This window comes from Carcharodon carcharias, chromosome 5 (assembly GCF_017639515.1).
Source record: "Carcharodon carcharias isolate sCarCar2 chromosome 5, sCarCar2.pri, whole genome shotgun sequence".
NCBI classification, from domain to species: Eukaryota; Metazoa; Chordata; class Chondrichthyes; order Lamniformes; family Lamnidae; genus Carcharodon; species Carcharodon carcharias.
The window spans coordinates 129,584,969-129,612,294 of record NC_054471.1 but is presented as its reverse complement, the minus strand read 5'-3'; the positions used below and the strand labels follow the sequence as shown (position 1 = coordinate 129,612,294).

General features: G+C 41.5%; 1 protein-coding gene across 12 annotated transcripts in view; it reads right to left on the bottom strand.

The window, feature by feature from the left end:
- Window positions 1-27,326, bottom strand: part of tbc1d32 (TBC1 domain family, member 32) — a 418,366-nt gene that overhangs the window by 363,207 nt on the left and 27,833 nt on the right. For 10 of the 12 annotated variants that reach the window (XR_005942968.1, XR_005942970.1, XR_005942972.1 and 7 more), the window contains 3 exons: window positions 13,613-13,771; window positions 10,831-10,992; window positions 6,588-6,765 (listed from right to left, as the gene is read on the bottom strand). Coding sequence is in view for 7 of the 12 variants with exons in the window: in XM_041187463.1 (XP_041043397.1) it covers window positions 6,588-6,765; window positions 10,831-10,992; window positions 13,613-13,771 (499 nt within the window). In the remaining 5 variants the exon portion in view is untranslated. The remainder of the gene's footprint in view (window positions 1-6,587; window positions 6,766-10,830; window positions 10,993-13,612; window positions 13,772-27,326) is intronic. The other 2 variants (XM_041187464.1, XM_041187467.1) reach the window with 2 other exon arrangements.

Below are 27,326 nucleotides of genomic sequence, written 5' to 3'. Positions count from 1 at the left end.
ATAGCGGAACAACAGTCAAAACTAATCACTAAAAATGCAGAAGGAGGGGTGGAATCCACAGGGAACCCCCAAAGAACAAAAACAGTGGTGGATGGAGCAGAAAAAGGATAAGGAAAAGAAAGGGGTGATGGTTATTATTATCTTGTATCTGCAGTTGTGCAGACGGGTTAATACTAAGTTCCAGTCGTAGAGAGAGAGAGAGAGAGAGAGAGAGAGAGACAAAGTCAGGTTCAGGACAGATCAGAACAGTAGCGGCAGCTTGTAGTGATACTGATCAAGAGGAGGAGAGCTCCAAAGGAGAAACCTACAAGGGAATTGAGACCACCCCACTGTGCTCGTTGAATCCCATGGCCCCTATGGCAGTAACAGTTAGGAAAAGTCAGGAAAGGCTAATTAAAAACTGAAGGGAGAAAGGGGGCTGAGGAATGGGGGGAGGATGAGGAAATTGAGAGGGGTTACGAAGAAAGTTAAGCACATACCTTTCAGCCCGGAGGAGAAGCAGGTTTTACTTAAAGAACTGCTGGGACTTAAAACTCGGCATAGCAACCCAGATTTTTGGACCCATATACTGGTGAAGGCTAAATGACCACATCCCGTGCGGGATCACGAGGTTTTCCTGAAAATGTGGAAGGATGATACTGCTTGTGCTGAAGAGGGGAGTGAGAGTGAGAGAGTTTGTGTGACAGTGACAGTGAAAGAAAAAGGGGGGTACCACTAGGGAATTAATAAGCACTAACAGGCAGGAGCTAGGGAAAATGTGAGCTTTCGTCAGTTTGATTGTCCCTATACATGGAGCCTTCAAGATTTCAAGATCCCTTTATTTCCCCCGCTGCTATGTGAAGTTTCGTTTAGATTATGAGAGTTTTAAATCGTTAAGGATACAGGAATATAAATACATACCTTTGAATATATGTTTATTTGTGTGCAAGGAAGCATTCGTATGTGAGCTTTAATGTGTTTTCTTCCGTAAATTGTCATTTGTGTGTGCAGTTCAGCATTTTAAGGGTGAAAGCCCCATGTTAGATTAAAGGAAAAGTATACTAAAACATTCCAAAATTTTGAGTATAACGTTTGAGTTGAGATTTCTGGCAAAAAGGGTCACAATTTGAAGGTATCATGAAGCTAGACAAGGTTAGATGAGCCAACCTTTGTACCACCCCCTTTGCAGACTAGCATCACCAACTTCCAAGCTGATTGGGATTGATACATACGAGTTGCATTAACTCATACGAGTTACTATTCTAAAATTCTGAGGAAAAAAATTACTTGAAGTTCAAGGGATTTTAGGAAAACCAAAAGGAATAAACACACTGTCTAGCTGGTTCCAATGGATAAAAAGGGGTTTCTTTTAAAGAGATGAATTAAATACGAAAGGAAATCTGCATCTCAACAGCACTGTTATTTGAAGTTGGGACAAGGCTTGAGGTGTAAAGTGCAGTGTAATTTAACAGGTTACTTCGAATAACGAGGATGCTATCCAAAGGTAAAGAATGTGTCGATAAACATATGGAAATTATAACTTGGATACAAATCAATACACATAAGAAGGAGGTAGTTTTAATTTTGATAGCGTAAATTATATTTCTTGCAAAGTTTAAAATTTGAGGCTTGGTTCCTGATAATTTCTCAAAAGGGAATTTTTATTTTAAAAGGTTTGGCAACAATTGGCACTAATTCAAATGCTGCAAGCTTTTGTATTTGTAAGTCTGTTCCCAAAATATGAAGCTATGCTCAAGGCCTTGACAAAGTTTGGCAGAAATCCAATTTTTGGCCAAGGTAATGAATGTGGGATAATTCTAAAAGAAACGGGCCAGACACAATTTAGTGGGTTACTTTTGAGACAATAAAATGTTGTTTGAGAAGATAAGGAAGCAAAACATGTCAATAGCTGATCTCTGTTTTTAAAACTGTTATCAGAATTTTTTTTTTATTTTAAAGTCTCTCCAGGCAACCTGAACAAGATGGTAGCTGTTGCATGTGTAAAATGGTATGAGGCAAGTAGGAGAAAGAGTTAGGGAAAGAGGACACAATATACAAACTTTAAGGGAAGTGAATTTGATAATCTGGCCATCAACTGAGACATTGGAAACGTACAGGGGGAGATAAGCAAGGATCTAGAGACAAAAGATCCTCGTTGACACGGAATGGTTAATACGGCCTAAACAGCAAGGAAACATTATAAACGATCAAGACAATAGAGAAACTGATCAAGAGAATCTTAGGATGATCATGGTCAGGAAAAAAAAAACTTAGTTTTACTTCTATGTGGAATCTGTAGTTCAGGAATTGAAATGTAACGAGAAATAATACTTAACAACAATTTACCACAAGATGCATACGGGTAAAGGGAAAGCTGGAAAAAGGCTAAATAGATGTACTAGTGATTATATTAATGTGCCTGCGAGCTACAAAAAGTAAGACCACAGGATTAACACTACGATGACAGACAGAGTTAGCGGCTCGCAGAGAGAACCGTCACTGGAAGTGAAGACACTGAGCCATTGAAAGATAGGATAAGAAGGCACACTGTAGAGTTGTGTCGGCAATTTAAGGAATTGAGGTCCGATGTGGGTCAGCAGCAGGAGACAGTAGACTGGAAGGAGTGGAGGGTGCCTATCCAGATGGATTCAGATCAGGGAACTCATTTCACAGGAAGAGTTATTAAAGAAATATATAAATTTAAACAGAAATTTCACTTTCCCTACCAGCCACAGAGCTCGGGGATGCTGTAAAGGATGAACCAACCTCAAAAAAAAAATCAATAACAAAAGCAATTCAAGAGACAGGGAACAGCCCAATATTCTAATGTGCCTTAGGGACTACCCCAAGCAGGACCACCAGGTTCACCTCATTTGAAATAATGACAAGGAGAGCAATGCAGTGACCCCAGGGGATCATAGTAGGAGTGGGAGATGGAGGACCACTAAAACTAAAAGGAAGGATGTGAGACTATGTGAGGGAAATAAGTAAGCAATTGCATGAGTTAAGGAAGGAAGTCAGAGATGGTCAAAGTGAGCCTGGAGCGAACAGGCATGGACCATACAAGGTAACTATGACAGGTGATACATGCGCACTTGTACATATGAAAACAGGAAGTAATTGGAGGCATTACACACAGTTAAAGATACATGACAATTGACCAAGCGGTAACCCGGAGAACGGGAGCCGATATTAATGTCTCCACAGATCTACGATCCTGGTCGTGGGCGTATCAGTACTGGCAACAAGGTCAGGGATCATCATTGCTCATCCCGCACCGCAGGAGGAACTTTGGTACAGCATGGACAGTGCCGAACGCGACACGCAACGGGGAATGATAAATGTAACAGCAGGAGAACAAGTGCTTTCGAATTGTAGTAAGGGTTTGCTTCAGATCGGGCGTGGGAGGTCCACCCAAAAGAGAAGATTAGGTCACTATCCAGCCACCTTCCACATCTACTTCCACAGTCCAAGTAGAGATAATTGAAGCCCCTCAAACCATACCGACCAACCCACCTTGGCCGACTATGCACCCAGGACTGACGAATGGTTTGGTACTGGTTAATCAGAAGTTTTGTATGATAATGTACACCACGAGCTGGTACCCATAGTCTTGAACATATCTGGTGTCACCCTGCCCCAGTGGTGCCCAACCCACAACCAACCACTTTATATGGCTCTGACGAGCCAGTTGATGGCTGAAGCGGTCCAGTTTAACGGCAGGGTGCAGTCAGACCCAGAGGGGGACTGAGCTAAGCACAGCCTGATAAATGATGCTGCCACGTTATTCAATACAGGGACATCAATAGTTAATTCCATTGACCTAGCAATTGTAGATCAGAAGGTCCGTACCCTGAGCTTTAAGCTTAAGGAGGTTTTAGGGCGGGGACAGGGGATCCAGGATACCCAATTAGATATGGACCAGGACATGACATGTTTAATTCAAAGCCTGGCTATCATGCTCGAAGGTCATGCGAGGACTATTAACAAACTGATTGGGAGAAAAAATATTTCAGATGAAGCAAGCAGAAATGATGTTTGCAACACCTATGGATCTAGGGCACTGGAACAAGCCCAAGAGAATTTAAGACAGATTAATGAAACGGTAGTTCCTTTACGGGTAACTAAGAGCACTTAATGAATCTTTCACGACACAAGAATCATGACTTAACCAGTTGCCAGCTCAGAGGTTTAACATGCGTATATAGAATGAATGTCGAACGTTTTGAGAATAGTAATATGCTCAGGCATTGTATTGGTAATACCTGTCATAACTATGTCAACACCATGCAGGACATTATATAAAGTAGAAAATATTGGGGTTATACAGGGGAATTACTATATTAAGTATCATGACATTCCACCATACGCAGTAGACATAGAAGGGAATACAGTTAGCACCACATTAGAAGAGTGTAGGATAGAGGCCACAGCAGTGGTATGCACACCCAATATACGAGACAGATGAAGCGAAGTGTGGATTTAAAGCAGCAGCAAACTGTACAATGCAAACTATATGGGCTGCAAAGAACCAACCCACGTTGCATATGTAGGGAATGGGAGATATTGTATCACCACATGGCAGGAAAGAATCCAGTATGGGGGTAACTAGATATGCCCCATCTACAATCATTCGGTGTGCCTATACCCACAGGTGCCAGCAATGGTGGGGAAGGTGGAACAGGTTGAAATATAGAGAGGAACAACTACTATTCAGGTCAAGGAAAGCCTTAAGGATAACCTGACAGTATTTGAACCAGTTCTCCTATGAAATTCTCCTATTACCTGAGCACCTAATCACGATTTGAAGACAGGCTCAGCAGATATACAGAACTTACTATACACTGCAGCAACAGGTTAGAGCAAATAGATGCTTCCACCTGGTGGGAGGATCTGTGGAATTGGGGCTCAAACGTTACAGGTACACCCCTGGATTCAGAATGTCTCCCATGCCCTAGTCATACTTCAGCTGATATTGATAATGAATCAAATGCACTTGATATACCGCACCCGGAGGTCACAAAAAAGGTGGTGTTGGGGGAGCTTTAGTAGGTGGAGCAGGAATCTGGTTCAGATTAAAAGGACCAGATGATACAGATGGTTTGACCTGTACCCTTTACGTGCTAAAACTGGATACCTGACCAGTATCAACGGGTGGCAGTATGTAAAGTGTGTGGGGTGGCGGGGGGGTTGGAGAGAAGAGAGAGAAATGGACAACACCACTGTAGTTGGCTACCTTGGGGAAATAAAAGGGATACAGTAATTATTAGGGGGAATATAGGGGTACAATAAGAACTTATTGAAAGGGAATGAATTACTTAAAATCTCCAAGCACATTGGTAGTTAAAGGTTACCAGATGAACCTTGCACAGCCTTAAGGGCCTGCAAACAACAGAAAGGCCTTGGAGCTGGACTGTAGTCAGAGGATGACAATAACAATTAAGATTAAGTGTGCTCGTCAACAGATAGGAGAAGAATAGATGGTCCTAGTTTAGGTAGGAGGGCTCTGCCTGTGTGAAAACAAATAGGGACATACAGTGCATGTACTTGTTACCAGAGATGTCCGTTTAATGTAAACCTATATGTTTACGAGATCAGAATCTGGAAACTGTTCTTGTACGTGACCAATATTGTATAAATATGTTGAATACATGTAATTTAGCAGAGTACTGTCTCAAGCTGTATTGAGATGGTGTTCTCCTTGCAATTGCTCGAATAAACGATTGTGACCTGTATCTGAGACTCCTGTGGTGCATTCGTCAAAGTGACCACATCATACAGTATCAAATATGGTGCTCTGCTGAACAGGTGTTAGAAACAGGAATACTGGACATATTTCCCCCTCAATTGCTCACCCTGTAGCTTCCTCGTTGTCCATGTGTTGCTAATCATGGTTCAGCTGGTATGGGGAATGAACCCGTGTTGTTGGGTGTTATTCTGCATCCCCTCTGTCCACCTAGCCAACTAAGCCCACTTCCCCTTTATTAACATAGAAGAAATCACCTGTAGTGCCTATTAGAATCCATGCCCGGAAGCATCAAGCTCACCACAAACCAAGCCTTAAATTTTGCACTGCCACAATCTGTATGGGCCCTTGATACATTACATTGATCTATAACTGACTGGGAGACATTTTTTTTTTAAATCTTCAATTCACCCAGGATATGATATTTTCAAGAAATAGCTATATTTTTATAACTTAAGTCCCTTGCTCTTGAATAGATTTTTACAGTTAACCACTGCTGATAAGGCGAATGATATGAAATTATTTTTCGTATAATTAGAGAAGAAAAGGTATAATTAATCTGGAGAAATATGATGATTTGTAACATAATTCAACATTATAAATTTAAAAATCAGGTAGCAATGGAATGAAATGTTTTTAAAAATAAAATATCTCAATCACTTAGCAGATCAATGCACTGGTTTGTACTGACACAACCAATGAAACAATACAGTTTGAGTTTTTTTACCCAGGAAACAGAACTCATCAGGGTTCTAGCATTTGATAACTATCTAACAATCATCATTAGTGGTCTGATTGTTAACACTCAGCAACATGAAATACTCAACGAAAAGCCCCACAGAACAAGTAGTGTATTATCTACCTGATTGAATGAGGACCCACTGTCAGAGCAACTGTCCATGCAGTAACTAGTGTGCTGCTCATGCTGTTTCCTTCGATGTAGTTCTTCTTTCTTTAGTTGATCTTCTTCAAATTTATTAATCAGAGATTCAACTACTATCATCATAGTATTTTTTAACGATTTCATCATCTCCTTGTATCTGTAACAAAGCATGACAAACTATCAGTTTACCAAGTAATAAACCTTAGCTTCTTAAAGCAGTAATACTGTACTTAATTATCCTTTACTAATTTTATAAAGCAGAAGTTTGATCCTGATGGCTTGATATGTTGAAACACCATAAACGAGAAAGTTAATTTAAGAATCAAGTTGACAAAGGTAATCCCTGTGCAAGACTTACAGCAGCAGACACAAAACCACCTGCACATAGAAGGCTGCATGAGACAGGTTAGGATCTCAATCCTCTTAACAAATACAGCATCATCCTTGCTCCAGAAGCAAATGGTAGTGAGTGTCAATGAAGAACAAACACAAAGCTCATCAGATAGGCATCCATCAACCATACCCAAGCAAACACTCCATCCATAGGCAGCACAATGAAGCAGCTAGTAGAAGAGCTTGTCTCAGCGGAGAGGTGCTTAGATGAAGTGGGGGAATTTTAATCCCCATTTATCACCTCCTGCATGTGTCAAGGGCTGAAGGTGCTAGACAGAAAGTCATTTGTGTCATTACTGTTAAACATTGTAAAACAACCTTCTCCCAGAATGCATGCCATGACTGAATTGTTTTGAAAGGTGTTACAGTAGGCATCCACATGCTGCACGTTAAAATGAGGTATTTGTATCCTTGTATTACAGACTATCTGCACTTTAAGGAGTGGGCTCTCTTTTGGATTATATAACTATAGGTTGTTAATGACAGCCTTCAATTACACATGCATCCAATCAATTACTCTAATGACTGGAGAAGCCAGGCATTCAATAAACTCAGTGGTTTCTGTTTTTGCTTCTCCACAGAATCCAAATCTGATAACCCTCCAGCACTATGGAACAGGGCAACGATCACCTGTTGAATGCTGTTGCTCACTGCTACTTGACCAGACAGCACAGGTCCCCTCTGGGTCAAAAACAAAAATAGCTGGAAAAACTCAGCAGGTCTGACAGCATCTGTGGAGAGGAAGATGGAGTTAATGTTTTGAGTCCATATGACTCTTCAGCAGAACTAAAGAAAAATAGAAATGAGGTGAAATATAAGCTGTTTGAGGGGGATGCGACAAGTGGAGCTGGATAGAGGGCCAGTAATAGGTGGAGGCAAAGAAGAGATTGCCAAAGATGTCATAAACAAGAGGACAAAGGGGTGTTGATGGTGGTGATAATAGCTAAAGGATGTGCTAATGGTGACATTAAGGGTAGAAACCAAGTCGAGCAAATTACAGGGGCCCTCCTGGGTGTGGAGTAGGGGGAAGGGATTGGAATAGGCTAAAAGGTAGAGATAAAACAATGGATGGAAATAAATTTTAAAATAATAATAAAAATAGGTGGGAAAAGAAAAATATATTTAAAAATATATAAATAATTAGAAAAAAGGGAAATCGGAAAGGGGATGGGGATGGAGGAGAGAGTTCATGATCTGAAATTGCTGAAAACAATGTTAAGTCCGGAAGGCTGTAGCGTGCTTAATTGGAAGAGGAGGTGCTGTTCCTCCAGTTTGCATGGAGCTTCACTGGAACATTGCAGCAGGCCAAGGACGGACATGTGGGCATGAGAGCAGGGTAGTGTGTTGAAATGGCAAGCAACAGGGAGGTCTGGGTCATGTTTGTGGATAGACCAAAGGTGTTCCGCAAAGCAGTCACCCAATCTGAATTTGGTCTCTCCAATGTAGAGGAAACCACATTGGGAGCAGCGAATGCAGTAGACTAAATTGAAGGAAGTGCAAGTGAAGTGCTGCTTCACTTGAAAGGAGTGCTTAGACCCTTGGACAGTAAGGAGGGGGGAAGTAAAGGGGCAGGTGTTGTACCTTCTGCAGTTGCATGGGAATGTGCCGTGGGAGGGGGTTGAGGTGTAGGGGGTGATGGAGGAGTGGACCAGGGTATCCCAGAGGGAACAGTCCCTACGGAATGCCGACAGGGGGGTGGGTGAAGGGAAGATGTGTTTGGTGGTGGATCATGCTGGAGTTGTCGGAAATGGCGGAGGATGATCCGTTGAATGCAGGGGCTAGTGGGATGATAAGTGAGGACAAGGGGGACCCTATCATGTTTCTGGGAGGGAGAGGAAGGTGTGAGGGCGGATGCGCGGGAAATGGGCCAGACACGGTTGAGAGCCCACAGTGAGTGGAAAACCTTGGTTAAGGAAGAAGGGAGACATGTCAGAAGAACTGTTTTGGAAAGTAGCATCATCAGAACAGATGCGACGGAGGCGAAGGAACTGAGAGAATGGGATAGAGTCCTTACAGGAAGCAGGGTGTGAGGAGTTGTAATCAAGGTAGCTGTGGGAATCAGTAGGCTTGTAATGAACATTGGTGGACAGTCTATCACCAGAAATAGAGACAGAGATGTCAAGGAAGGGAAGGGAAGGGAAGTGTCAGTGATGGACTATGTGAAAATGAAGGAGGGGTGAAAATTGGAAGCAAAATTAATAAATTATTCCAGGTCCAGATGAGAGCATGAAGCAGCACCGAAGCAGTCATCAATGTACCGGAGAAAGAGTTGTGGGAGGGGGCCTGAGTAGGACTGGAACAAGATATGTTCCACATACCCCATAAAGAGACAAGCATAACTGGGGTCTATGCTGATACCCATAGCCACGCCTTTTATTTGAAGTAAGTGAGACGAGTTTAAGGGGAAATTGTTCAGTGCGAGAACAAGTTCAGCCAGACGGAGGTGAATGGTGGTGGATAGGGATTGTTCGGGCCTCTGTTCGAGGAAGAAGCGGAGAGCCCTCAGCCAATCCCGGTGGGGGATGGAGGTGTAGCAGGATTGGATGTCCATGCTGAAGAGGAGGCGGTTGGGGCCAGGGAACTGGAAATTGTTGATATGATGTAGGGCATCAGAGGAATCGCGGATGTAGGTGGGAAGAGACTGGACAAGGGGAGAAAGAATGGAGTCAAGATAGCAAGAAATGAGTTCCGTAGGGCAGGAACAGGCTGACGCGATCGGTCTGCCAGGACAGTCCTGTTTGTGGATTTTGGGTAGGAGGTAGAAGCGGGCCATCCGAGGTTGGGAGACTGAGGTTGGAAGCTGTAGAGGGAAGATCTCCAGAGGAGATGACGTCAGTGACAGTTCTAGAAATAATGACTTGATGTTCAGTGGTGGGGTCATGGTCCAGGGGGAGGTAGGAGGAAGTGTACACGAGCTGGCGCTCAGCCTCTGCAAGGTAGAGGTCAGCGTGCCAGACAACAACAGCAGCTCCTTTGTCAGCAGGTTTGATGACAAAGTCAGGGTTGGACCTGAGAGAACGGAATGAGGCAAGTTCAGAAAGATACAGGTTAGAGTGGGTGAGAGGAGCAGAGAAATTGAGACAACTAATGTCCCCTCTGGATGTCTGGAATGATCCACATGTATAGAAGTTGAGGGATGTGCTAACCTTCATTTCCATTTGTGGAGTGAAACTTCAGGTCCTTTCAGAGAAGGACTAAGCGCGTCACGGGACGCGCACATCACTGGTAAGCCAGCATTTATTGCCCAACCCTAATTGCCTTGGAGAAGGTGGTGATGAGTCACCTTTTTAATCACTGCAGTCCAAATGATTTAAGTACACCCACAGTGCTATTATGAAGGAGGATTGACCCAACGACAGTGAAGGAACAGTGATATAGTTCCAAATCAGGATGGTGTGTGGCTTGGAGGGAACTTGTAGGTGGTAGTGTTTCGATACATCTGCCGCCCTCGTCAGGTTGGGAAGATGCTATCAAAGGAGCCTTGGCAAGTTGAAGTGTATCTTATAGAAAGTGCACACTACTGCTACTGTATGCAGTGATAAAGGGTGATAAAGGGCGTGAATGTTTAAGACGGTGGATGGGATGCCAATCAAGCGGGCTGTTTTGTCTGAGATAGTGTCAAGCTTCTCGCGTGTTGATGGAGCTGCATTCACCCAGGCAAATGGACAGTATTCCATCACACTCCTGACTTGTGCCTTGTAAATGGAGGACAGCCTAATGTACAAGTGTCTGCAATCTTTTAAGTTGCATATGTTGTCCTTATCCAGATTGAGTATCTCTTTGGGTGTTAATGCAGGGAAAGCTTTTGGCCATAATGTATACAACTTACTCTTCAGATTCCCGAGTTTTTCTTGTAACTTGTTGAACAAGTGTATCTTGGCCTGGACCTAGAGATCGGCCCTCTGCAGAAGTACATTTCTCAGTCTCCTCCTCAATCACAGAGCCCAATGCAGAGTCTATATAATTCCGTAGATACTTCACTAGCTCATAACTAGAGAAACAAAAACAAATTTGAAAAGTAGAAATTAGGATTCTAACCGAAAGCAAAAATGATGCATTCATCCATTTAGCTTTAGCCATTTTGCAAGCCTGCTCAAAAGGCTTTTTGTCTGGAATTGTAAGGTGAAAAAATGGATCATATACAAAAAAGTTCCATTTGTTGGTTTTCTTCACAAATTTGTTCACTCAAATAAAAGCAAAGAAATTGTGCTGCTTGTGAAAGTAGTAGTCTTTGAGCTTTAGTTCTTAACTTTATAGTTTCCCACCTTGCCATTGGATCAGCAAAGCGAATAAGGCATCACAGTTAATTTAATTGCTCAACTATATTAAAATTTGAAGTGCATCCGAGAATAATGGAAACATCTGGGGTTAAAGATTTTCTCTGTGCTTTGTTTCAATGGAATCATAAAACAATTTCACTACAATAGCGAACAGAAGAAATCTTCATCATTCATTGGGTGTAAAAATATGCAGTCAACTGGAACATAAAGTAAGAAATAGGAGTAGTAGGCCATTTGGCCTTTCAAGCCTGCTCCACCATTCAATAAGATCACGGCTGATCTTCTATCTCAAGACCCAAAAATCTATCAACGTCAATTAGAATAAAAAATTAAGTTGACACTACCAAAGTAGCACAGGCTTATATCTTTGAATTATATGATGAGCTACCGATCTCACAACAACATGGGAAAGGAAAGGCAAAGCCTAATTGCCTCCTAGTGGAAGTAAGGCTGAAGTTGGGTAGATGGAGGGGGGAAGGGGGGCGTCACATTGGAGGGGCAATGCAACTTTTGCCAATCTCCCACTGAACTCAGACTCAGAGATATAAGCGATATCACCAACCACTCTCAAATGGAAAATGGAAAGTGGAGAACAGGGGATAAGAAAATATACTTGTGAAGTTACTAAAAATTAAATATGCTATGTGAACATATTTTGTCAGTTTTAGGCTGCCAAATTCAATTGATACGGACTAAAATTTATTTTTAAAGAACATACGGATTAGGAGGAGTAGGCTACTTGGCCTTCAAGCCTGCTCCGCCATTCAATAAGATCATAGCCAATCTGATTGCGACCTCAACTCCACATTCACACCTACCCCCAATAGTCTTTCACTCCCGTGCTTATCAAAAATCTAGCTACCTCCGCCTTAAAAATATTCAAAGACTCTACTTCTACTATCTTTTGAAGAGAGTCCCAAAGACTCATGACCCCCTTGAGAGAAAAAAAGATCTCTTCTCGGTCCTAAATGGGCAACCATTTAGTCTTAAACATTGACCTCTTGTACTAGATTCTCCCACATCAGGAAATGTCCTCTCCACATCCACACCTTGTCAAGACCCCTCAGGATCTTGCATGTTTTGATCAAGTTGCCTCTTATTCTTCTAAACTCCAGCAGATACAAACCTAATCTGTCCAACCTCTCCTCATAAGAAAACCCGCCCAATCCAGGATTTAGTTTAGTAAACCTTCTCTTCCTACTTCCAACACATTTACATCCTTCTTTAAATAAGGGGACTAATACTATACACAGTACTTTAGATATGGTCTCACAAATGCGTTGTATTACTGAAGCATAACCACCCTACTTTTGTATTCAATTTCCTCGCAATAAATGATAAACATTCTATTAGCTTTCTTAATTACTTGCTGTACCTGCATACTAGCCTTTTGCAATTCATGCACAAATTTCTTAATTTCTTCCACCTTCATTTGTAATATATATTAGCTATAATGTTATTAAAATAGACTTTGTTTTTTAATATTTTTTTTCTGCTTTCCATGAATTTTATTATTTCTTTCTCTGATGGGAGAACATCACAGCTTTGTATTTCGCTCAAGTTCTATACACTAATATCACTGGTAGGTCAGATAATTGAAGCTATCCAAATCTATCTTCTGCTCTCCCTGATATGTTGCATATTTCTCAAAATAAGTGTCATGGCTGTTCAGGTGCAGTAAAGCTAACAACTGCCTCAAAATATAATTGTTACCAACTGCATTAAAGCCCAGATTATGCTTTTACAGTCCAAACTGAAGAGTCAGAAAAATAGAATACACAAGTAGTTTAAGTTAGTCATAAACAGTATTTTGTAAGAAGTAATCATGGCAATCAACTTAATTCTAAGAGAGAAAAGAATGTCACCCTTTATAGTTTGTCTCTGACATGCATCTTTGCAGAAAGTAAATGGAATGTTCCCAATTACTTCATCATTCAAACCCTCATTCAAACAATGATTTCCATTATAAAACGTTGCTTCCCCATATTCTTTGATAAAGTCCTTTAAATTTATTTTTGTAATTTTTACACTTCCCACCTTGATCCATGCTTTCCTCTATTGTTGGGAGAGTGAGATGGTGAGTGCAGTTCAAAAAGATAAGTATTGAAGTTAACACTTCTGTACTAGAATCCCCTTACCAGGAGGCATATATAACTATGGGGAAGATGTCAGCTATTTCTTACTACCTTCTAGACAAAATTTGCTCTGAGGAAGCCAGTGTGTGAATGCCAGTTGCACCTAGAATTCAATTTCAGGCCTCTTAAATCGAGGTTCAACCTCTACATCAATTTAGTATCTAAATCAACCAACGGTGACATTTTCTTAACGTACTTGTGAAAATTTTCGTCAGTTTCCTCCAAGTGTAACAAGATCTCTTCTGCACATTCGACTGAAGGTGCTCCTGAGATTCTCTCCTTTATGCTCTTCAGTAGCTGCCTAAGCAAAGGCTGAAGCTCTGATTCAATTTTGCTAGAAAGATGGGACATTTTGCTGTAAATATAATGAAAACAATTACACTTCGGAATGTGACAATAGTCTTTTCCTGATAATTCAAAGCTATGCTTGTGCTAAAAAATGAGTTAAGCAACATAAGGGGGGAGGGGGTGGATGAATAAAAAGGGATATGAAATTGGCGGAGTGACAGGAAACAATGGTGAACAGTTGTTTTTTTGAATTGAAGATAGATTTATAGTGGAGTTCCCAGGGATCAATGTTAGGACCCCTGCTCTTCCTGATATATACTGAATGATCTAGGCTTGTGTACAGGGCATAATTTCAAAATTTGCAGGTGATACAAACTTTACAAAATTGTGAACCATGAGGAGAATAGCAGAAATTCAAAAGGACATGGACTGGTTGGTGGAATGGGTGGACAAGTGGCAAATGAAATTTAATGCAGAGATGTGTGAAGTGATGCATTTTGGTAGGAAAAATGCAGAGAGACAACATAAAATAAAGAGTACAATTCTAAAGCAGGTGCAGGAGCAGAGAACTTGGGTGTCAAGTGCATAAATCATTGAAGGTGGCAGGACAGGTTGACAGCGCAATAAAGAATACAGTTTCCTGGGCTTTATCAATAAGGACATTGAGTACAGAAGAATGAAAGTTATGTTAAACCTGTATAAAACACTGGTTCAACCTCAATTGGAGTATTGCATCCGGTTCTGGGCACAACACTTTAGGAAGGATGTGAAGCATTAGAAAAGGTGCAGAAAAGATTCAGGAGGATGAAGTTTCTCATATCCGGAACCAGTTATGTAGAAAGATTGGAGAAGTTGGGACTGCTCTCATGGAGAAAAGACGGTTGAGAGGAGATTTGATGGAGATATTCAAAATTATGGATAGAACAAATAGGAAGGAACTGTTCACATTGATAGAAGGATCGAGAACAAGAGGGCACAGACTTAAGGTAATTGACAAAAGTAGCAATGACAACTTGAGGAAACACTTTTTAAGCATCAAGTGGTTAGGGTCTGGAATAAACTGCCTGAAAGCACGAAGGAGGCAGGGTCAATTGAGATTTTCAAAAGGGAATTGGAACACTATCCAAAAAGCAAAATTTGCAGGGCTACAGGGAAAAGGCAAGGGGAGTGGGACTAGGTGAACTGCTTTTCCAGAAGGCCAGCACAGACTCAATGGGCCAATGGCCTCCTGTGCTGTAACCATTCCATGGTTCTAAATAACACAGCAAAATGAGAAACTTAATGATAAAAATATGTGATTTGTCAGATCATTCAAATTAAGTAGCTTTAAATTGAGGAACAGACTGCAAATAAACTCCAGAATTATTAAAATTAAAATACACAGGGCTAGGTATTCTAGAAAATACATTAGTTTGTATCAAGAAAGGATTAAAATTTAAATAATATGTAAGGGTGCTGGTTAAATTCGATAGTACATGCAAATGGGCACAGGAATTGTGATGCAGGATTAATCTATGTCCATTACTTCCAATGCAGGCAGCATTCTAAATGTGGCTGCCAGTGCCAACTGCACTCTTGTGTGGCTGCATGCCTCAGCAGGTTGTCATGAAAATATAATTTTCTTATTATAGTGATGCATTGTAAAGGTAGGTTAATACTGGGGCTTGGATTAGTTTCTCTGCGTGAGGTTGTGTCTGTGGGGGTTTTAACTGAATTACAGGCAGCTAGTCTGGAACTTTGCGTTATCAAAGGAGAAGCTAGGTTTGAAATGCTAAATACGTAAACATGGCTGAAGTTTTAGAATGTGAAGTGTGAAAAACATTTGCATTTTCAGATAAACCAGAGTCGTGAATTTCAAAAAGATGATAAGGTGTTATACCTAGCCAACTGAGGCTAAGCCAGTGTGTTTATTTTTCCCAAAGGTTACTGATAATATGAGCACTATGGAAGGTTTATATTATGGAAAAAGTTGCAAAGACATATTGAGATAATGGTATTTATATTAAAAAGGGAGAAACCTGTATTATGGAGACAAGGTTATGTGTAAGGAGAAGGAATTCTAAGATCTAACAGTGCGAAAATCCACCATTCTATGCATCAAGCTGCTGTCTGCAGAAACCAAAGCTCAGAAACCTCATTATGAATATCCTTGTTCAGGATACTGTGTACTTCGTGGGTCTGTTGAAATCTATTGTTTTACTGCTGCCTTAATGGAGGTGTAACTTGAGCTGGATTAATTAAGAGATTTAGGAGCTATTATAGTATTAATTTGCAGACCTTTGTATGTGCTTAAAAACCTTTTTCTTCTTTTAATAAATATTTAATTTAGTTTTGTAAAAAACCTCTAAGTCTTGGTGGTCTCATTCCTACTGAATTCAAGGAGTAAAGTCATGGTTCCTTACTTTATCAAAACCCAGCAGATGGGGCAGGTTTTTCTGGTCGGCCTGCGGGGCAAGGCCCACTCGCCGACATGTCAACTGATACAGATATGTCGGGCGTGCATCCCAATGTCGCCCTGTGTCATTTAGGCTTTCAGTTGTAGCCGAACTGTCAACAGCCTATTAAGGCCATTAAAAATCTAATTATCTTGACTGGTGGATCTGCCTGTCCAAACTTAGGGTTGGCGGGCAGGCTGGGAGCCCAGGCGGGCCTTGGAAAAAGCATGAAATCTCATCCACGGGCTGGACGATGTTTCATGAGGGCTTTGAAATGTTTATCAAATGTTTAAATAAAAGTTGAGGATATGTACCAACTCATGTGACAGTGTCACGCGAGGGGGCATGTCAGGGAAATGTTTTATTACCTTTCTGTCAATTTTATAAATCGGAGCCGATCTCCCTGAGGCAGCACTTTGCACGCGCGAAAGAGCACACTCCCGGCTGAGGAAATCCGCCCCCCCCCCACCCGCACATGGTGCGCATAGTGCTTCCTGGCAGACGTCACACTGGGCGCACCTTAATTGGCTCACTCACGTAAAATAGCGGTGTCCCCCCGATTGGGGGTGCCAATAGGAAGGCCGGCCACCAGCGCCCGCTCCCACACATGCCACCGCCCCCCCCCCGCCAAAACAGGGGAAAAATGCTCCCCATGGTTTCTTCTGGCTGACGGTTGATGATGCTGTAATTCCTCACTTTTTTGAAAATCTTCTCTAATATGAATTCATTATTGCTATATTTGGCATTCATATTGTAAGTATTCATGCCCCTCCTGACCGATCGGAAACAACCTTGAGTGATGTATGATGGCATTATAAAATTAAACATTTCTGGAACTCATTCTTAAAAGCAATCCTGCCATTATACAGCTATAGCTGAAACCAGAGAATCAAAGACATCATTCTCAGCTACAGAGTGACAGAAAATTTCCATTTATGTTTTTTGGCTTTTGTGCTTTTAAGTATTTCTTTCCATGACTTTGATTTGATTTTCAACATTCATACTTAGAGATAGAATTATACAATGGTTACAGCACAGGTGGCCATTCAGCCTTTGATGTCATACCGGTTCTCTGCAAATCCAACTCTCCTAGGCTCACTTTCCTGTCTTTTCCCTGTAGCCGTGTAAATATTTTTTCTTCAGATAACTACCTAGTTCCCTTTGCCATGCTCGAATCTGCCTCCACCAAACCCACAGGCAGTGTGCCTTCCAGATGCTAACCACTTGCTGTGTAAAAGTGTTTCCTCATGTCACTTATTTCTTTTGCCAATATTTTATATCAGTGTCCTCTGGTTCTCAGGAAAAGTTTCTCTCTATCCGATCTACCCAGCTACTACATCATTTTGAGCACATCCATCAAAGCACTTCCCAATCTCTCTTACCCAAGGGGAACAGCCCAGCTTCTCCAACCTATCCACATAACTGAAGTTCTTCAGCCCTGGAACCATTCTTGTGAATCCCATCTTTTCTGCAGCCTCTCTCACGTCTTTCCTAAAATCCAGTGCCCAGGATACTCCAGTTAAGGCCTGGTTTATCATAAACTTCCTTGCTTTTGTACTCCATGCATTCTGTTTATGGAGCCCAGAATCTTACATGCTTTCTTAACCGTGTTCTCAATCTGCCTGCCACTTTCAATGATTTGTGCACATATACCCCAAGGTCCCACTGCTCCTGCATTCCCTTTGGGACTGTACCCTTTGTTTTATGTTGTTCTCCTCAATCTTCCTATCAAAATAAATCACTTTGCATTTCTCTGCATTAACTTTCATCTGCCACTTATCTGCCCATTCCATCAGCCTATATCTTCCTGAAGTTTATCAAGATGATGTTTATCCTCACAGCTCACATGACTTCCACACTTGGTGTGAGCTGCAAATTTTGGAATTCTGCCCTGTACATCCATTTTTAAGTAATTAATATATATCAAGAAAAGCATTAGCTCCAACACTGACCCCTGGGAAACCCCATCACAAATCTACTTTAAGTCTGAAAAACAACCATTCACTACTGCTTTGTTTCCTGTCACTCAGCCAATTTCATATCCGTGCTGTTTGCTGTTACTGTCCCATTCATTCCATGGGCTTAACTTTGCTGTCAAGCCCGTTATGTGGCACTTTATCAAATGCTTTTCGTAAGTCTATTTTCACAACATGTTACCCTCATCAATCTTCTCTGTTACTGTGAGAAACAGTAATTTTAAGAATGTTTTAAAAATAGCTCTCTCCTTCTCTCATGAAGAAAACTTCCATGGCAGCTTACTGGCTGAAAAACACAGGACAGCCAGTGGCCTGCTATCTCTGCCAAGGACATGTCTCTAGCACAAGCCCTAAAATAAGACATTCCAGATAAGGTTAAATATCATAGACTCATAGATGTCTACAGAACAGGAGGCCATTCGGCCCATCGTGCCCGCGCCAGTCAACAAAGATCTAACTACACTAATTCCATTTTCCAGCGCTTGGCCCATAATCCTGGAGGCTATGGCAACACAAGTGAATTTCTAAATACTTCTTAAATGTTACGAGCGCTTCTAACTCAGCCACCATTTCAGGCAGTGAGCTCCAGATTCCCACCACCCTCTGGGTGAAAAAAATTCTCCTCAACTCCCCTTTTAGCCTTCTACCTCTTATCTTAAATCTATGCCCCCTGGTTATTGACCCCTCTACTAATGGGAAAAGTGCCTTCCTTTCCATCCTATCTATGCCCCTCATAATCTTATACAACTCTATCGGGTCCCCTCTCAACCTTTGTTGCTCCAAGGAAAACAACCCCAGCCTACCCAATCTATGACTCGCATATTCTATGCCTCAGCTAATAAAGGCAAGTAGCTCATATGCCTCCTTAACCACCTTATCTACCTGCCTTGTTACCTTCTGGAATCTGTGGATGTGCACACCAAGGTCCCTCTGATCTTCAGTACTTTCCAGGGTCCTGCCATTCATAGTGTAATCCCTTGCCTTGTTAGCCCTCCCCAAGTGTATTTTCCAGGTTGAATTCCATTTGCCACTGCTCTGCTCACCTGACCAGTCCATTGATATCCTCCTGTAGTTTATGGCAATCCTCCTCACTATTTACCACCCTACCAATTTTTGTGTCATCCGCGAGCTTCTTGATCACACCCCCTACATTTAAGTCTAAATCATTTATGTACACCACAAACAGCAAGGACTCCAGCACTGAGCCCTGCGGAACCCCAATGGAAACAGACTTCCAGTCACAAACATCCCTCTACCATCACCCTCTGCTTCCTGCCTCTTAGCCAATTTTGGAACATAGAGTCATAGTGGTTTACAGCACAGAAAATGGCCTTTTGGCCCATCGGGTCTGCACCGGTCAAACAAGTACCTAACTATTCTAATCCCATTTTCCAGCACTAGGCCCATAGCCTTGTATGCCATGGCATCGCAAGTGCACATCCAAATACTACTTAAATGTTATGAGGGTTTCTGCCTCTACCACCCTTTCAGGCAGTGAGTTCCAGATTCCCACCACCCTCTGGGTGAAAAAAATTCTTCCTCACATCCCCTCTAAACCTCCTGCCCCTTACCTTAATTCTATGATCCCTGGTTATTGATCCCTCCATCAAGGGAAAAAGTTCCTTTCTGTCTACCCTATGCCCCTCATAATTTTATACACCTCAATCATGTCCCCCCTCAATCTCCTCTGCTCCAGGGAAAATAACCCCAGTCTATCCAATCTCTCCTCATAACTAAAAGTCTCCAGCCCAAGCAACATCTTGGTAAATCACCTCTGCTCTCTCTCTAGTGCAATCACATCCTTCCTATAATGCGGATTTCAGACAGTTGCGGATACAGAAAAAGGGAGGGACAAGGCCATGGAGAGATTTGAAAACAAGGATAAGAATTTTTACATTGAGGCTTACGTGGCTCCCCTGACCCTTATGTAAACAAAATTACTGATTAAAGGTTAAAATCCATGCTCGAGAGGGGGAAAAAATAGCACTTTGGACAGGAAAGAGAGTTTGTTGAAGTGATCCATGCTGGCTCCATTCTAACAATACTGGCTAGCACCAGTAAATGTTCAGAGGAGGCTGATGCTGCCAACCACAGATCAACAAGCCTTTGTTTCCCCCATCAAATATCTGATCTGGGACCAATTAACCGTTCTCACTTGTCACAGATCATATGTTTTTACTTTATAATTAGCTTATACATATTTTATCTGTTGCTTCTTAAAAACTACATTAAAATCACTTATGACCTTATGATAGCTTAATCCAACTACAGGACTAAACGTTAGACATGGTGTCAAAAGTGGGGTCAGTGGTCAAGATCAAGGTTTAGTTAAAAAGCACGTGGTAAAGTTCTTGAGCGAAGCAAGGAGCAATGGCATATTACAGGAAAACTGACAGAGAGCCTGACATTGAAAACAGGTATGCCCGAGCCAAGAGATATTCTGGGAATTCAGAATGCGACAGGGATTACGAGTATATCCTTGATGCACTTTCTACAGAGGTTCAGAAAAACAAAATATGAAGTTGGAGAAGGTGTGGAATAAGTTGGCCCAGAATGCATGTGTGTGCCTTACAGCTGAAATAAAAACCACAAGGAATTAAGGGAAGGGATAGATAATTGCAAAAGTAAAGCAATGGTTGGCAGAACAGCATTGCTGTCCTGCACTATTAGACTCGAAACAGGAAACACAAAACAGAGTGTGTAATACAAGAAAAAAAACAAAAGTAAACACTGGAACAGAACATTAAGTTGCAGGCAGGAAATGCCAGATTGAGTGAGGAATTAGAAGATGCAATGAGGTCTTTGAGGGAGTTGGTTAAGCAACAAGCAGTCACCTCACCTGAAGCAGGGCACGCCCCATGATTAACTCAATTCAGACAGCTTCAGGCACAGATCTTCAATAGCGGGTCGTGTGGCTGCTGTCTCCAAAACCAGAGCAGGTAACCCCAGCTCTTGCTGGAACAATATAATTCTGAGAATTTCCTTCTCTGCTCCACCTTTTCTATACAATGAGGAAAAGGCAATGTGTGGGGTCACCTGAGCCAGGACCACAAAATAATGACTGAAGTGGGAGTGGGGACAGTGAAGAACCATATTCATCCAGTGAGGTCAGGGAAGAGGTCACCACCACAACCTTGTTTCCCCCACTGAGGTTAATCTCTGAAAGAAGAGTTGGAGGTGACAAGTAGATATGAACACCGACCCCTTCCTCCTCACGGGAAATTTTTTAAATTTCACACCCGGAGTTCAAGAAAGATAACACTAAATAAGTCCTCTTACCTGCATGCTCCCTAATTAAGAAGGCAAATGGACTGAGACATTATGACCAAAGGCTGTCCTAAGGAAGGCCCCAGGACAGGGAATGTCAGGACAGAGACAGAAGCAGCCTAAACAGACAAAGATTGCACTCATCATATTTGCTACTAATGTACTTAACTATCAAACAATCGTAAATTTTGAGGTGGCCAAGAGAAAATCACCTCAACTGCACCCCCTCGATCATGGGTGTAATGGAATCTTGTGAGAATGTGGCAGTTCTTTCCACTGGCTTGGTTGGTGCTCTTGGCACATCTCATACACCCTTAAGTCTCTTTCAATGACTTACTTTCAGGGAGCTAAGAGGAACCGGACTGGCATGGGAGCACCTCTAATCAGGAGCTGACTGCTTGCAAAAAAGTCAAACGGTGACATCACAGGAAAACTATAAATTGATTGGTTGGTGAGAAACTGCAGTTAGGGAGTGTCTGTAAGTAGTTGAAAATTTTTAAAAAACACTTTCCTGTAAAAGTAGCTACTTAAAAATAAGTAAATAACACAAGCACAAAGGAAGAAAAGTTAAGGCAAAACAAAGTTAAGGCATGTCAGGGAGCTCGGCTGCATGGAATTCGCATCCTGTAACATGCGGGAAGTCATGGATGTTTCTGTGATCTAGATGACCACATATTCAGAAGTATCACCTGCTGCAGAAATTTGAGCTCTATGCTTCAGAGCTTGAGCAATGGCTGGTGTCTTTGTGGATGTGCCGCAATGACAAGAACAACATGGATAGCATGTTTAGGGAGGTGTTAACACTGCAGATTAAGAGTGTAGGCAGAGAGGGAATGGGTGACTGCCAGACAGTCTAGGAGGTAGTGCAGGAGTTCCAAGTCCATCCCAGTCTCACTAACCAGTTTTCAGTTTTGGATACTGATAAGGACAATGGTTCCTCAGAGAAATGCAGCCAGAGACAAGTCTGTGGCACCATGGATACCCCAGCTGCACAGGAGGTGAGGAAGAAGAGTGGAAGAGCAATAGCAGTAGGGGATTCAATAGTTAGTGGGAATAGACTGGCATTTCTGGAGCCAATGAGGTGGCTTCAAAATGGTATGCAACCTCCCTAATGCCAGGGTCAAGAATGTCATTGAGTGACTACAGGGCATTCTTATGGGGCATTGGGGGGTATTCAAGAGTCAGAGGTCATGGTCCACATCAGTACCAATGACAGAGGTAGAAAGAGGAATGAGGTCCTGAAAGTAAATTTTAGGCAGTTAGGAAAAAGAGATTAAAAAGCAGGACTTCATAGGACTTCTCAGGATTACTTGCGATGCCACATGCTAGTAATTACAGAAATAGGAAGATGGAGCAAATGAATGTGTGGTTGGAGAGATGATGCAGAAGGGAGGGCTTTAGATTTCTAAGGCACTGGGATAGGTGGGCCCTGTACAAGGAGGACGAGTTCACCTTAGCAGAACCAGGACCAAATTCCTCACAGGGAGATTTGCTAGTGCTGTTGGGGAGGGTTTAAACTAGCTTGGCAGTGGGGGAATTCAGATAGAGAAACAAAGCTGGTAATAAAAGGAAGAAAAGTAGTAAGCGAAATTGGAAGGCAGCAAAAATTAAGGCCAGCATCAAATAGGGTCAAAATACAAACAAAATGTTAAAAAAAACATTAAAGGTCCCTCTATCTTGATGCATGCAACATACGCAACAAGGTAGGTGAACTGATGGTACAAATGGAAATAATTGGCAATAGAGATGTTGCTGCAGGGTGGCCAAGGCTAGGAGCTGAATATTGAAGGGTATTCAACATTTAGGAAGGATGGAGGAAAAAGGAAGAGGAGGTGGGGTAGCATTGTTAATAAAAAAATGAGATCAGTACATTAGTGACATCGGATATTACGTCACAAGGTCAAGATGTAGAATCAGTTTGGGTGCAGCCAATAAACAGCAAGAGACAGCAAACATTTTTGGGAGTTATTTATAGGCCGCCATGTAGGGCATGCTATAAATCAGGAAATTAGAGGTGCATGTAACAAGAGTAATCCGGAGGGAACTACAATCTACATATATACTGGGTTAACCAAATTAGCACTAATGCTGTGGAGGATGAATTCCTGGAATGAATACAAGATGGTTTACTAGAACAGCATGTTGAGGAACCAAATATGGAAAGGCTATTCTAGATCTAGTACTGTGCAATGAGTTAGGACTGATTGATAATTTTGTTGTAAATGTGCCTTGAGGGAAGAATGACCATATTAAGATAGAATTTTACACTAAGTTTTAAAGTGATGTAGTTCAATCCAAAGCTAGGGTCTTTGAATCTAAATATAGACAACTATGAAGGTATGAGGAGCAAGGTGGTTGCGGTAGATTGGGAAACTACATTAAAAAGGTTGATGGCTAGCAGGTTGATGGCTAGCATTTAAAGAATTAATGCATGGTTTGCAACAAATATACAGTCCTTTGAGGCACAAAAACCCAACAGGAAAAGTGATCCAACCATGGCTAATAGTAGAAGATTATATTAGGTCAAAAGAAGAGGTTTATAAAATTGCCAACAAAAAGCAGTAAGCCTGAGGATTGGGAGCTTAGAATTCATCAGAGGACTAAGAAACTGATAACAAAAGGGAAAATAGAATGAGAGTAAACTAGTGGGAAACATAAAAAATGGACTGTAAAAGCTTCTATAGATATGTAAAAAGGAAAAGGTTAGCAAAGACAAATGTGGCTCATTACACGCAGAGACAGAAGAATTTATAATGGGGACTAAGGAAATGACAGAAAGGTAAACAAATATTTTATGTCTGTTCACAGAGGAATATGCGAAAAACCTCCCAAAAATACTAGAAAACCAAGGGACTAGAGGGAACGGAGGAACTGAAAGAAATTATTAGTTAAAAAGCAGTGCTGGAGAAATTAATAGGGCTGAAAGTTGATTAAAAAAAAACAACCCTGGGTCTGATGTTCTACATTGCAAAGTGTTGAAAGAGGTGGCTGCAGAAATGGTGGATGTATTGGTGATCATCTTTCAAAATTCTATAGATTGTAACGGTTCCTGCAGATAGTAGCAACTGTAACCCCACTATTTAAGAAAGGGAGGGAGGAAGAAAAAAGGGAGCTACAGACCTGTTAGCTTGACATCAGTAGTAGGGAAAATGCTATAAAGGATGTGATAACTGAACACTTAGAAAATAATGGTAGGGTTGGGCAGTCAACATAAATTTATGAAAGGGAAAATAATTTTGACAAGCCAGTTGGGATCTTTTTTGAGGGTGTAACTAGCAGCATAGATAAGGGGAACCAGTGGATATGGTATATTTAGATTTTCAGAAGGCTTTCAATAAGTCCCACACAAAGCATTTGTAAACAAAGTTAGAGCACGTGGGATTGGGAGTAACGTAATGGCATTGAAAATTGGCTCACGGACAGAAAACAGAGGACGAACAAAAGGATCGTTCTCAGGTTGGCAGACAATGACTGATGGGGTACTGCAAAAATCAGTGCTTGGCTCTCAGCTATTCACAATCTATATCAGTGATTGGGATGTGAGGACCAAATGTATACATTTTCAATAAAAAACAGAAAATGTTGGAAAAACTCAGCAGGTCTGGCAGCATCTGTGAAGAGAGAAACAGAGTTAACGTTTCGCGTCCTTATGACTCTTCTTCACCGTGTAATGTTTTCAAGTTTGTTGATGACACGATACCAGGTGGGAATGAGAGTTATGAGGAGAATGCAAGGAGGCTTCAAGGGGATTTAGACAAGCTAAATGAGTGGACAAGAACACGGCAGATGGAATATAATGTGAAAAGACGTGAGGTTATCCACTTTGGGGGGGAAAAACAGAAATGCAGAGTATTTTTTTTTTAAAACAGTGAGAGATTGGGAGGTTTTGATATCCAAAGGGATCTCTGTGCCCTTAATCATAAATCACTGAAATTTAGCAAGCAGGTACAGCAAGCAATTAGGAAGGCAAATGATATGTTGGCCTATAACACAAGACAGTTTTGAGTACAGGAGCAAAGAAGTCTTGCTGCAATTATATAGAGCCTTGGTGAGACTGAACCTGGTGTATTGCTATAGCTTTGATCTCCTTACCCAAGGATGGATATGCTAGCCATAGATGGAGTGCGACGAAGGTTCAACAGACTGATTCCTGGAATGGTGGAGAGATTGAGGAGTCTGAGCCTGTATTCTCTAGAACTCAGATGAATGAGAGGTGATCTCATTGAAACATATAAAGTTCTTATAGGACTCGACAAAGTAGAAGCAGGAAGGATGTTTTCCCCAGCTGGGGGAGTCTAGAACCAGTCTCAGAAAAAGGGGTGGGCTATTTAGGACTGAGGTGAAGAGGAAATTCTTCAGTCAGAGGGTGGTAAATCTTTGGAATTCTCTATCTCAGAGGGCTGTGCAGGCTCAGTCATTGAGTATATTCAAGACAGAAATTGACAGGTTTCTAGATAGTAAAGACATCAAGGAATATGGGGATAGTGCAAAGAAATGGCTTTGAGGTAGACCATCAACCATGGTTTAATTGAATGGTGCAGCAGTCTCAAGGGACCTAATGGCCTATTTCTATTCCTATGTTCCTTTATTCCAGGAAAATACACTGTCTCCCTCGTCAGGCATCCTGTCAGGTCAATACTCATGTGGCCTTGATGTAGCTGTGATACCTTGTCTGGACAAGGTGTTTCTGGAACCAACACTTATCTTCCTTTAAAGGATACCTCTCATTAGTCCGAGCTTGACAAGGTATAGCCAAAAAGATTGGAGATTATCTTGAACCTCCTGTATTGTGTCAGGCCATCCGCTTATAATAAAACTTGCCACAACTCTCTTAGCATGGGATCTTTGGATGTTTCTTGAGCTGTTCACACACATGCTGCCCAAAACTCATCAGTTTGACATTGTATCTGTCTTCAACCTCTACATCCTTACCATCAACTTACAGATATAAGGAAATGTTTTCCATGGGTTAGGAAAACTGCTTAACATGTCTAATGTAACCGTACAATTCCCTGGCTTATATCGAACCTCAGTTATACATTCGGATTTTAATCAGTAACCACTGTAGTCTAGGTGATGCATTGGTAAGAGTTTTTTTCATGCCATTTTTAATGGCTTATGATCTATTTGAACAATGAAACATTTCCCAAAAAGGTAGGTGTGAAACTTTGTGTTTCCAAACACAACAGCATGTGTTTCATGCTCTCTATTAGAGTAGTTAGCTTAGGAACAGCCGGCAAAAGAATTTTCAAATCAAACACCGTCAGTTTTCCTTCTCATATTAAACGTGCTCCTAGCCCTTTTTGCAAAGCATCTACTTCCAAAATTGTTCCCTTTCCCAGGTCATAGTACTGAAGAGGGCAAGTTTTCTCAACGATTGCGTGAGCGATTCAAATACATGTTGGTGGTCTTCTTGCCACACAAGCTGAACGCCTTTTCTTAGCAGCTTTCTCAGCAAAGTTGGATATATAGGAAATTAAGAAATTAAACAGACCTAGACATTGTTGCAAATCTTCAGTCTGGAGTTGAAGGCATTGACTGCACATCTTCTATCTTGCTTGCATCTGGTCAGTGTTAGAACAAATCAAACCAAAGAAATTGATGTGGCTTACATGTATTTCACCTGTTTTTCGATTAACAATTCTAGCTATTTCCATTAGCACATGAAGATTTCAATCCTGCTCTTCCTTAGCGTACCATGACTGCAATATCATCTGCTATACATGTGCAACTTGGAACATTTTCAGTAATCCTAACCATATTTTATTGGAATAGGTCTTGACTTACAAACAGTAATCGCTGAAAACAAGACCTCCCAAATGGTGTTCTAAACATGGTTAATTCCTGTGAGCCTTCTGATAAATGCACTGACCGCCAAAAACCATGTTTCACACCACATTTAGAAAAAAAATAATTTTGCTCTAGCAAATCTTGAGCTGAGCTT